The following is a 12,547-nucleotide window of genomic DNA, read 5'->3' as shown; positions in this document are numbered from 1 at the left end:
GGAGGGCCAGCATGGTAGGATGGCTAGCAGGGGTCACGGGGTCACTGATGGGCACTCTTCTATGCAGGTTGTATGAGAGGTTAATGTTCATAGTATTTTCAAATAGTCTTGTGCATTTGTTGCATGGTTTGTATGTTAAATAGGCAGACTTACCTCGGTTTCATTCAATAAAACGACAGCTCCATTTAACTGGACTGGGCCTGATATGGAGCCAGGGTTTGTCTAGACGCGGCCTAATTGTTGAGCCAGGTTGGTGGTCACGGCCATATACACAAAGTTGATTGTGTGTATGTCTGCAAATGTCTCACCGAACTTCATTAACAACTCTCTCATCCTGTCGCTGTCAGAGATACATTTTCTATTCAGAAGGCATTAAGTGGCATTCAGTGCAATGCAAGAGGCGCTGGTATAGCTTGAGTATCATATTGAATTTGGAATATTATGATCAATGTTTTTTTTTGTTTTTTTTGTGACTGGCAGATCCGGAGTGTGGGGATGTCCCCCTGCTGACTCCAGGGAGTAAAGAGATGATGTCCCAGGCTCTGAAGGCTACATTCAGTGGGTTCACAAAAGAGCAGCAGCGGCTGGGTATTCCCAAAGGTGAGACTGCCTGAGTTCTTAATGAGTCCTTTTAACATTTCCATGGGGGAAATAAAATGTTACAATAAAGACAAAAGCCCCCACAACCATTATTATTATTTTTTAATCCATTTACATCATAGACCGTTTTAGATCATTCCGTGAAGGTTCTCTGAAAACCCGGATGGATCACATTTCATCAGCAGTCATCTTATGTTACATGCATTTCACTGCAGTCAGACTCACTGACTGCAGCATCCAGAGAGTCAGGACACAGAGATGCGATGCAGTCCTTGAATGAAAGTCAATGTAACAAGCAACGGGCTTGTGGCTTTAAACATAACTGACATTAACTATGATGCTCTCCAGATCCCAGACAGTGGACGGAAAACCACGTGGCTGAGTGGCTAACGTGGACAGTGAACGAGTTCAGTCTGAAGAATGTGGACTTTGACAAGTTCTGTATGAACGGAGCCAGTCTGTGTGCGATGGGGAAGGACAGATTCTTGGACCTGGCGCCTGACTTTGTGGGTGACATCCTCTGGGAACATTTAGAAATGCTTCAGAAAGGTGAGGCCCACAGCCTAGACGCTAAAGCCAGTGACTTTCTGTTCCACTTATTAAATGTGACAGACACTCCTAACATATGGTGACATCACTGCCCGTACAGATTCAGGCCCATTGTCGGCATTTGCCACAGTAACACGAGACGAATGGGAAGACACCGTTTAGCTCAGGACATTAATTTTTCATGATGCTGAATGCAGTTACACGATACATGAAATCAATGGTGAGGTCACTGACTCTTGTTATCAATCTATTTTTTATGAAGAAGATACAAAACATTACCCCATCAATGGACTGACCTCCAACTTCCAGGAGTCCCGTTATACCTCAGACTACTTTGTCAGTAAGTACTTGTCACGCTGCTTCTCAATTCAGAGTGAGGCCTGGGATGCAGAGGAGGAGCAGGCGGGAATCTGGACTTAGATATTGATCGTCATTCCATCTTAGTAGCAGTGCATGAACATTCACCACACATAGGGAATAACATAGCTGATATCTCAATAATGTTCTCTAGATAAACTAGATGCACCGAGGGCGTCGTCTACAGAGTAGCCTATTCACACCCTCCACATTTTGGCAGCAGCTCAGCACAAGGGAGATAATGACTCCGCTCCCCTAGGATTGATCTCCCTTCCCTGCTTTGGTCCATGCGTCCCCTCTCCGCTTTCTGTCTAAACCCTATCTTTTATTTATTTTTTCCACCCGTGTCTCCAGGCTACGGCGTTGAGCACGCTCAGTGCGTCCCTCCTTCCGAATACTCCGAGCCCGGCTTCATCACGGAGTCCTATCAAACGCTCCATCCCATCAGCTCCGAGGAACTGCTGACTCTCAAGTACGAGAGCGAGTACCCCGCCGTCATCCTGCGGGACACGCCTCTCAACCCGCTGCAGGGCGACTACTTCTCCGTCAAGCAGGAGGTGGTATCTCCAGACAACATGTGCGTGGGACGCCTGAGCCGAGGTGAGGGGTCACGTATGAGCACTAGCTTTGGGTTTGGAGCGTAGATATGATTTTAGCGCTGCGGGGAAAGAATGCGCGGCGCTTCTGTTGCGCTGCGCTGGATCGAGCGCTTGATAAACGTGGCCGTGTGTGCGTGCGTGCGATTGTGTGGGTGCAGCTCAGTGTTAGGTGTTTTTTTTGCGGGTGTCTGTGTGCACGTTATTGTGCTGATGCTACCAGAATCTTGTCGTGCCACATCAGTGTGCATGTATTAGAAGAGAAGAAAAGCAGGCCCTCTGGTTGGTTTGTGGTTCAAGCAAAGCTGCCTCATGCACTCTAGACCGGGCTGGAAAAAAAAGAAAACTCTATTGTTTTTGTCAGAGTGATGCATGAACCAAAGCCACAGCCTGTTCTCTTCTTACCGCCTGTTCTTTATGTAAAACAGTTACCTTCACTGCGTTTTTTTTTCTTATGGCTTCTTTCCTCGACTCAACCTTAAGGTTCTGGGTAAAGCGATGGAGGTGTCATCCTCAGTTAGCATGCGTGGGGTTTTCTCATGAAACCGTTTTCTTTACTGAAGGCTTACACTTGTTTTCGCCCCAGTGATAGTTTACAGAGGAATTAGGAGCATGCTTTACATCTCTAGCTTTAAAGCTAGGCTTTCTGCTCACAAATCCCCAGCTGTACAGATGTGCATGTGCCACATGCCTCCTTCCAGCGCTTCACGTATTAGTCTGCAAGGTACGAGATCCAACGCATCGCAATGCATCACACAGACCCAGCTTGTGATTGTCGCGTCGCGCCCCCCCAACGTGGGAAAGTATTTGGTCGGGCCGAGATCCACATGTGGCTTCAATTCCGGCAGTTGAAGGTTGCGGCATCAGTCGAGACGCTGCATTATCTGTCATTTGTTAATGACTCGCCATTTGAAAGGCTCGCCTTATCTTTCCCTGGGTCAGAACGTAGCAATTTGTGATTGTCTTCTGTCTGAAATCCAATCCAAACGGTGCTGGTGCGAGTGAAATGAGGTGTGAAAAGAGGAGCGATGTGGCACCTTGTAAAACCATAGAACTTCATGAGGAGGTGTATAACGTATTGCTTATGTTACTTTCACAAGTAGTGCATTTTTATCGTATAGTATGATAACAGTGAGGAGCTGAGCACTAAAGTAGTTTAGAACCAATGTTGGCTTCATTTGAAGCATTTCGGGGGGATATGCTTCAAACTTCCTCTAACTTCCCCTTACCTTCCCTTCAGGTAAGCTCGGTGGCCAGGACTCTTTCGAGAGCATCGAGAGCTTTGAGAGCTGCGACCGGCTGACCCAGTCGTGGAGCAGCCAGTCTTCGTTCAGCAGTCTGCAGCGGGTGCCTTCGTACGACAGCTTCGATTCGGAGGACTACCCCGCTGCCCTGCACGGCCACAAGCCCAAGGGCACCTTCAAAGACTATGTGAGGGAGCGCTCAGACCTCAGCAAAGACAAGCCTGTCATCCCAGCGGCGGCCCTGGCAGGGTACACAGGTACGGGCGTAGTTTCTATACAGTCTACCTCAAAGAAAGCAGTACTCGGCGGTACATTTTGTGTATTAAGGGTGAAATATTTGATAAAGTGCAGAAGGTAGTAGTTTTGTGGGGGTGCTTGAATGCACCTCCATTAGAGCCCAAAGCACAACAAGCGCCTTTAACCCAGGCAGCTCGAGTCATGCAGGAAACAAAGTAGAGTCTGCTCGCACCTTCTCCGTCATACTCTTCATCATCTGTCTTTCTCTCTCGCTCTCTCTCTTTTTCTCTCTCTCTCTCTCCTTGTCTATACTTCTCATCTACCTCGTTATCTGCAGCCCGCATCGCAACCTATTTTTTCCAGGTTGTCCTAGCAACCTTGGTAAAACACAGAAATTATGCCTGCCCCTGCACATAGCACCAGAGTAAAATAATCTCTAGATCTCACGGCGCTTCGTCGTACTCGTACGCGCTCAAAGACCTGGTGCACGAACGCTCTCTTGGTTCACTGAGATATGGAGATATCTGCAAGCTCCTCTAAAGGCAATGCACTATTTTAGCATCTGTCATGGTTTTTGGTTTGAAACGGTGCATGAACAAAAAGAGTGTAAGCTACACAGAGCTATAAATACTGCCTGTGTGAGTTAGGACACCACTGTAGGAAGCTCATATAATGTCGCATACTACATTATATCACAATACCTTTTTAATCATCGTAAAAAAAATGCATCAAAAATATCTCTGCAATCATCAAGTAGTGGTTTTAGTTAATTCCATGAGATGTAGTGCAGATACTGATTCTCTTCTTAAAGTGTCTGGGACTTTTTCAGCCATGTTCAAATTACAGTCACAAGGCTGAAGGAGTGCCAGCGCTGAAAAAGAGAGAGAGGGGAAATCCAGGCCAGTCTTTCTTTGCGTCACTAACAATGCATACATCAGAACTTGGTAGACTGTCCCAAAGTTGGTATGCAGAACATAATTGGTCATCTGTATGGTCATTAGTTCAAATGTCGCTCGTGGAACAACGAGTCATTCATCGGTAATGATGCTGGAAAAGACGGAGTAATGTACACTTAATCAAATAATGACGAGGGGGGCGGCTCCTTCACCCCCTCTGTTGACCATTAGAGTGCAATGAATCAAAAGACTCAACATAAATTCATAACGTTACAATACTTAGACAGATTTAAACCTTTTTTAACACAACCTGCTGAAACACGTGTTAGAGATAGGGAGTTCTTAACCTTCGTCTGTACTGTGCATCGCTGCACTCTCATATAATGCTCCGGTCCCGAGCTAACGGGTATCGGTTATAACAGCAGGATAGATGAGTCCAGAGAGCTCATATGTGAAAGCCTGGCAAGTGTTTCCAGGCTAATGCATAGTAATGTATACTCAGTGAGGAGAATGGGCTTCCTCTGAGCTTTCGCGCAATGGGGAAAGGGAATGATGGGAAAAGGAATCACGCTAAAAGACCCAATTTAGCCCGAAGGAGGGAATGTCATCGACTCCGGTCCCGTAGCCGCGACTAGAAGCGCGTGTGTAGCGTACATGTATGGCCGTGTGCAAATGTGTGGCTGTAGAAAAGGAAGAGGAAAGCTCAACCCAAACACAACATTAACCCTGGAGATAAAGAGCGAGTTCTATAAAATCCCAAATCGATGTTTGCGACAGCTTGACAGCTCGCTCTGCTCAGCTTCCTGTCGCCGTCACGGGGTGACAGGTGACACTTGTAGCGAGGACAAGGAGCCTGATAAGACTGCAGAGAGATAAGTGAAGATCTCCGTGGTTTCCTGTGACAATTCACCATTTTCACCTCCGCATGGTGCATAGTTACATAAAAATGCACGGCTTCAGTGGATGCTGTCCTGTAAATTACCAAGTCATGAATGAAACACATTCTCTAGTGCAATAACCACAATATTCTTATATTTACAGTACCAGCTTGATTCTGAAGTATTATTTTCATATTTTTTAAACCGTCACTGTAACGTGCCTCCAGCTCACGCACCCATTTCGTCACACTGCTTCTTCAATGAGGCCCACTGTGCGCCTACAGTAGCCGTGCAGCGTATTTTTGGAAAGCTTGTTCGTCAAAGGGTCGCCTACATGCTGGCGTGAGAGGACGGGGGCTGGTGAAATGGCACCGCGTCGCCCCGTGGGCCCGCTGTTACAGTAGCAGCCGCCTGGAATGCGATCCCATCTGAAAGAGGCCCAGTGTTGCACGGTAACCCCTTTTCCAGAGTCGGGATGGATGTTGCCCCAGTAGAAGCTGAAGGAGTGGGTTGGGGGGGGGGTCTGAAACGCCATTTCAAGTGTTGAGCCCACACGCCGCTGTGTGAGGGCACGTTTGCTCCTCCGAGGCACTCGAGCGAGAGAGCGGCGGCTTTCGCTTTAGCTTCAGTTGTGCTGTAGCGGTGTGCTGCATAGGCAGGTGTGATTTCAACACGCGAGCCTCCAAAGTGGGTGGATTAGTGTATATGCTGAAAAAAAAACCCCCACAAGATCAAAGAGCCCTGCAGTGAATCTAGTTCAGTCAAAACCAGCGTTTTTTGGCTGCCTTTGTTCTGCTTCCCCTGTTCTTTCCATGACATGTAATAAAGTGTTGTAATAGCACTGAAGTCGGGTTTCGGCAGGTTATTTTATCACTCGTTATTCATAAAAACGCATTCCTTTATAACAGCATAGATGACTTGGCAACCGCGCTCCCTCAAACACTCTCCGACTGCGTTCGAGTTTCTCAGACGTGTTGCTGAAGGCATCGCCTCCTATTTTGAACTGGTGATTTCATCGCTGTGGAACTCATGCAGACTCTAGATTCGAATGCTGCACAGGGCAACTGGCAGACAAGGGAATACATGATGAATGGCGCTGTTGTATGTAGGGGGACATTTGGTTCCACTGCTGCACTTCAGTCTGACCCAGATTAGAGGGTTTACTATGAGCCTCTTCAGACATATGCGAATAATAGGCATGAATATGCAACACTCTCATAGAGCCAGACACTGGATGGATGCATTACTGGTTGATTTGAACAGTTTCTTTTATTGTGGAACTTAACTGTCAAGTTTTTTTGTATGATTTTGCATTCATAACACTGTTCTGTGTTCTTAAACACTAGTTTTTTCACCCCTGGGAATTAACATCAACATACTATGTGATAAATTCAATGCACTATGCTGAATATTTTTGCAGTGCTTTGCAGCAGTGTGCAAACAATAGGGCTATAAAACAAATTTGGACCTTGATGTCTTTTCCCCGAGCTCGCACTTCGCTAACGAGTCCCCCACATCAGCATCGCTATGAAGCGCTCACCTTCTGTCCCGCTCCCATCTGCTCTGCAGGCAGCGGACCCATCCAGCTGTGGCAGTTTCTACTAGAGCTGCTCACCGACAAGTCCTGCCAGTCCTTCATCAGCTGGACGGGCGACGGCTGGGAGTTCAAACTCTCCGACCCCGATGAGGTGAGAGGTCGCGACCCCGCTGGACACCAGCGCACGTGCTGGGAGGTCCTAAGCATTCAGCCAGATGGACCTGATGTCTTGTTATTTCTTAAAAACATTTGGGAACCTCCTGTGTCTCCATCTCTATTTTTGAAAGAGTGGATTTTGATTGATTTCAAATAACAATGTCCCTCCTGCCTCTTGTTGTTGCTCAGGTCGCCCGGCGGTGGGGCAAAAGGAAAAACAAGCCCAAGATGAACTATGAGAAGCTGAGCCGTGGCCTGCGCTACTACTACGACAAGAACATCATTCACAAGACGTCGGGAAAACGCTACGTCTACCGCTTTGTGTGTGACTTAAAAAGCCTGCTGGGCTACACCCCCGAGGAGCTGCACGCCATGTTGGACGTGAAGCCCGACACGGACGAGTGAACGCCGAGAAGGAAGCGGAAAAAAACACAAGGAAGTGAACGCAAAAGTAAAGGAGCCAAATGGACTGGGGCTCGTAAAAGTAGTCTTAACTGTTTGATAGTCAGTAAACCATTTTTTTGGGGACCAAAATTGTTTCTGATGACTAACTCTGGTCTTTGTCAACTTTGAGCTCCTGTTTCTCAGACCATGTTTGCAAGCCAAACGCCTGTATTCGTACCCTGTTGCATTTGAAATGTGTGTATGCGCGCGTGTGTGTGTGATTGCGTGTGTGTGTGGTTATATATACCGTTACTATCTAGCAGCTCAAGGCAGACGGAGTTCAACCGGGGGGAGTTCGGGTTAGATTCTGCCCAAAGTAGCACAGTGGGGACAACCGGGAGAGAGAGCGGGGATTTAAAGTGATTCATGTCGTCGGTGGCGTAAACGCGGAGCAGAGGCGGAAGCTCTCTGCCGTCACAAAGGTTGCCAAAGTGTAAGACTGAACCGAGGGACGTCGACCGTCATACTTACGTACAACATTCTCCACGAGGAGAGATTTTCAGCTTGGACCAAAAAAAAAAAAAAAAAAGTGTTGTTTTTTAATTTGTTGGAGGAGCTCATGCCAGTGTTGTATCATTGATGCTGAGAGCAGCGCGCACCTCCCGAGGCTTAGACTGAAGGTTAGTTTGAACTGCTCTGTCCTGTCGGTCGGAGGCTTTAACTGAAATGTACTGATTCGTTATCAGACAACACTAGAGACACTGGCCCCGTGCTTCGTGAGGTGTGAGGAGCTGGTGCGATTACTCATAGCGGGAGCGTCTGACAGACAACTGAAAGTAGCCGTTGCTTTTGAAACTGCCGCTTTCTCCTTTTTACGTACATGCTCGCCAAGTTGTTAGAGACACATATTGTGACTGAAACCTATGCATTTTTGCATATGGAGTACCACCAGTATTAGCAAATTGTAGACAATCGTATGTGGGGAAATTCAGGAGATTGTTATAAGCAGACCTATTTAATGTGCAGATTAGATGCATAAATTGTCAGTTCACTGTCTAGTGTTGTTTAGAAGTATTGGAATCGTCTTCTATGTGTCTCTCTGTACAGTAAAATCACAATTTAAGTAGTTGAGGGGATGATTTTACAAAATCCTAAGAATGTCAGAGTGTTGGTCTTTTGTCATGCAGTACATTTTTAGCCTCGGAGAGTTGGTCGCAGCATAGTGTGAAGGTACAGTGTAGGAAAAAGGAGCAGGCAATAATAGATGTGGTGACTGGGACAATGGGAGGTTGTGTGGCTCTGAGAGGAATCGGCGGATGACTTGTGAGGTCTGATCGTGTGACGCAGGTTGACACTGCTGGGAAGTTTGCATTGCATGGGTTCTGTTCACTGTTGCTGTTGCCATTGAGATTGGTCGCAGCTGTGAGCTGGAAATGAATTATAATACAGATATATGTAGGAGTAGTGGCAGAAATGTATTCAATTAGCAGGTTTGTGTGTTGCTCATCTATGAACAGAATAATATTAATTTCATAGTAAGTAACTCGCATATGATTCCTACCGTATTTATGCAGTTTGCTCCAAGTATATTCATAGAGATTCACTGGTTGCAGATGAGCAAACTAGCAGCGGTTTCCCAACAGTGGGAACGGTGGCTGTGTACTGGCCTTATGGGAAATGCCAAAGTCAAATATCATCTTAGAATACAATGTTATTGTTTACAGTGGCTGAATGTTACCCATATGGATGAAAATAGCTTTTGAGATGTCTATTTGTACAGATTGTATTTCATAACGCTTTATTGAGACCCAGATTACACAAATAAGCAGGAGACAAAGCAGGAATAATAACCAAAACCCCTGTGAGGTCTTTGGCCACGGTGCGTCGGGTATCGTCCACGGCGGTGGAAGACGGGGACCAGAAACGTGTAAAGGGTGGACTTTTCTTTTATCCAGTGTTCATATGTTGGAAAGCACACAACTTCAGGACCAAGACGGAGAAGCGTCCGTGATGTTTAATTGGCTCCAAAGCCTGACCTCCACATCTTCAGCCACGCTCGTCATCCCAAAGTCTAGAACAAGTTAGTAAATAGGCTGCACTGTCCAGCTCTTTGCTGCATCCTGAAGTCAAGGTTATAAGACACTGTTTTGTTGTGTTCAGGTTGTTCTTTGTCCGTGTGTTTCGTTAAAGAGCCTTACAATTTTTAAACCTATTTTAATAATCGCTCGATGCCGTGAAATAAATGTTTCCCCTTTTTCTTTTTTTCTTTCAACTCAAATTCAGAACATCAATGTGATCGACTTTGTGCTTAGGGAAAACGTTCTGTTACTTTTGTTTTGAGGTTGATGTTGTCAGGAAAGTGTCCTGTAAGAATACTGCAGGTTTTATGTACTGGTGTACTTTAGGCAGGCAGGTGTAACACCAGTAGTTTGTGGCTCCTGCATATCTCAGAGTGGACAAGAAGGAAAAACCTGTTTCTGTTGTTGTTTTTTGTATATTTTATAGTGTCTCTGTATTTTTATTATGAGATCATTTTTTTTATTGTATTACGTTCACAAACATTTGAATATTTTTCAATAATTTATATTTTGTAAAAGACAAGAGACGCAGACAGCTGGTGCTTTCATGGGAATCTAAAGGTAGCGCAGAACAAAATAATGTAGCGGATATTTTGTTTTTTGTTTTGTTTTGTTTTTTTATATATAGAGAGTAGACCTGTCTGCTAGAGGAAAAAAGGCTGATGCTGGCCCATCAATGATTTCTGCTGGAAAGGTTTTATAAACTGTAGCTTCTATTTCTAAAGTGTACTTAATGTACTTCAAAATGTTATAAAATATATGTGAACAAAGATTTCATAACTGTGTGTGGCGTCACTGTTCACAAACATACATTATCATGACCATATTACTGCTGTCATACACTTTAGTGTTCCTGAATTGAGTAACAACAATTATTATACTTCTGTAATTCTCCAGGAAGTCTTGTGGTCTGCGAAGCGAGTCTTAAATTTCCTGAAATGCTAGTGGTGTAATGTATGAAATCACTGAGAAACTACTTTTGTCTTTGATTACATGGATAAAACGGTGCACATGTGTACATGCCAAGCGCATGCACACACACACACACACACGATATGATACATTGGTAAAAGGTTTCAATGAGGAACTGATTCTGTTAGCGAACTGCAATTTGTTAAATCAATCTATACTTTGTTCGTATCAACACGCTGGTGCATCAAAGACGTCCAGCTGCCTTTGAAACACAGACACACTCACACACGTGCACTCACACACACACACACACAGCCTGTGCGTTTTAATGTGTGTCCCATCCACACACTGATGAGGTGACGTCAAATCAGAACCAGCACACTGGGACCCATTCATGTGCTTGTAAGCTTGGCTCATATAAATTCCACTGTAGATGGAAAACATACAGCGCTGTGGCCCGCTGCCCCAAACGGCACAGCTGTTTGGCCCCGATGCAGCCCTTCAGAACCGAGGCCAAAAACCGGCTCTAGTGAATCAGATTGTTTTTTTTTTTGTTCCATCCACTTTCAACAGACGGGAGTGTGAACATAGAGATAAAGTAGAGGTTTGATTAAGACGTCTCAAGCAGAGGCACAATATTAGAATATTAATATTTAGCCAGGCAGCTATTTAACATTAACAAATTGTTAATGTTTTACACTGTGCAAAACAACGTGAAAGTGACAAATTGCGCCGCTCCAACTCAGCGCACACACTGTATAAATCATATGAAACTGAATACACATGCACGCCTGGATTTATGTTCTCTTCTACGCCGGGCGAGAGCGAATAGAGCAGAGCTGCGTTGTGTCAGGATCCAGCGCGGCCTGTCTGCAGAGCCGCTGGTGGTGTTCCTGGCAGAGGGCAGGCCGAGGTTACCCAGGTGGCTCTTCTCCCGTTCCACCTCCCGTGCTCACACTGTGCTGCTGATCCAGACCAGGCGGGATTTCTGGGCAGCTTTTTAAATACTCGTCGGACAGCGCGTGTCCCAGCAGACGTGAAACAATACCCAAACCGTTGTGAGACGCCTCATATCGGGGGCCGAACCTGCGGCACGTCTGCGTCTACGGGAGAGCTCGCACTTGAAAGTCGCGTTTTAAAGCGGAGAGAGACTCGAAGAGAAGAGGAAGTGTGTGCAGAAAAGCGTGAAAAGATCATCTCCAGCTCTATAAAAAAGTATCACCTCCTGTCGTCGGCGGCGGCTCACAGCTCTCTTGACACTAGAGCGCAGCTCGTTTGTCAGATTTCAAACCTAAATATTTATCTTCAGCATCTCACCAAGCTGCATCTGTCTCCTGCATGCACCGCTGGAACAGACAGGCTGAGAGATTAAATAATGGAGCGCTGGAGCTGTGATCTTGGGAAACACTCAACTATTTTGCATAGTGTTGCAATAAAAACTAAAAGAAAATGCTTAGTTGAAACATGCAAGCTTCCTAGGACACGGTGTTGTGTATTCAGATGATACAAGATGATAGTGTGCACTGTATATATCTGCCGGGTTCTCCCCATTAGGACGTCACCCATTTAAACAGAACACATTATGATGTAAACAGTGCATATGCTACATACCTAAATATTTATTTTTTGCACTCTTTCCTCTGTGGTGCCATTATAATTATTATTATTATTATATTATATCAGCTCTAAAACAACAATGCGTCGTTAAAGGGGAGATTCGAGGTTGCGTTCCATTCTATGCTGTGCTGCTGCAGGACGGACTCGCTTTAATGAAGAAACAGCACCAAGCTACAGTATTGACTCCAATGCTGGGCCATTTGTCTGCACTGAGTTCAAGCTATGCGCCTTTCAGACCGTTCTCATGTGGGAGGAAAATGTCAGACGGGGGGATGGAGACGGACTTAATTTTGAACTAAAATGACTAATGCCTTAATCAGGCTGACAGTACGCTAGTATTTCAACTATTTAAATATTTTGTAGCGCAGTAGCAGCACTTTCCGTTGAACTGCGAGGCTTTCAAACACGTCCTTCGCCTCGGAACGAGTCTTAATTAGCGGCATAACATTCAAATGGAATAATAGACAGCACTGTGGCTGTGCCAAATTACAAAAGCTGTCTAAGCA

At 45.5% G+C, this 12,547-nt stretch overlaps 1 protein-coding gene across 5 annotated transcripts in view; it reads left to right on the top strand.

The window, feature by feature from the left end:
- ets1 (v-ets avian erythroblastosis virus E26 oncogene homolog 1) overlaps window positions 1-10,284 on the top strand; it is a 107,142-nt gene extending 96,858 nt beyond the window's left edge. For 4 of the 5 annotated variants that reach the window (XM_029172234.3, XM_029172236.3, XM_029172233.3 and 1 more), the window contains 7 exons: window positions 481-600; window positions 949-1,149; window positions 1,412-1,489; window positions 1,861-2,106; window positions 3,343-3,603; window positions 6,927-7,045; window positions 7,240-10,284. In XM_029172234.3, the coding sequence (XP_029028067.1) occupies window positions 481-600; window positions 949-1,149; window positions 1,412-1,489; window positions 1,861-2,106; window positions 3,343-3,603; window positions 6,927-7,045; window positions 7,240-7,455 (1,241 nt within the window). In that variant the 3' untranslated portion in view covers window positions 7,456-10,284. The remainder of the gene's footprint in view (window positions 1-480; window positions 601-948; window positions 1,150-1,411; window positions 1,490-1,860; window positions 2,107-3,342; window positions 3,604-6,926; window positions 7,046-7,239) is intronic. The other variant, XM_055513791.1, reaches the window with a different exon arrangement.
- Window positions 10,285-12,547: the final 2,263 nt, after the last annotated feature.

This window comes from Betta splendens, chromosome 13 (assembly GCF_900634795.4).
Source record: "Betta splendens chromosome 13, fBetSpl5.4, whole genome shotgun sequence".
Classification (NCBI taxonomy): Eukaryota; Metazoa; Chordata; class Actinopteri; order Anabantiformes; family Osphronemidae; genus Betta; species Betta splendens.
Note: the sequence above shows the minus strand (reverse complement) of the source record. Positions and strands in the feature narration are given on the sequence as shown.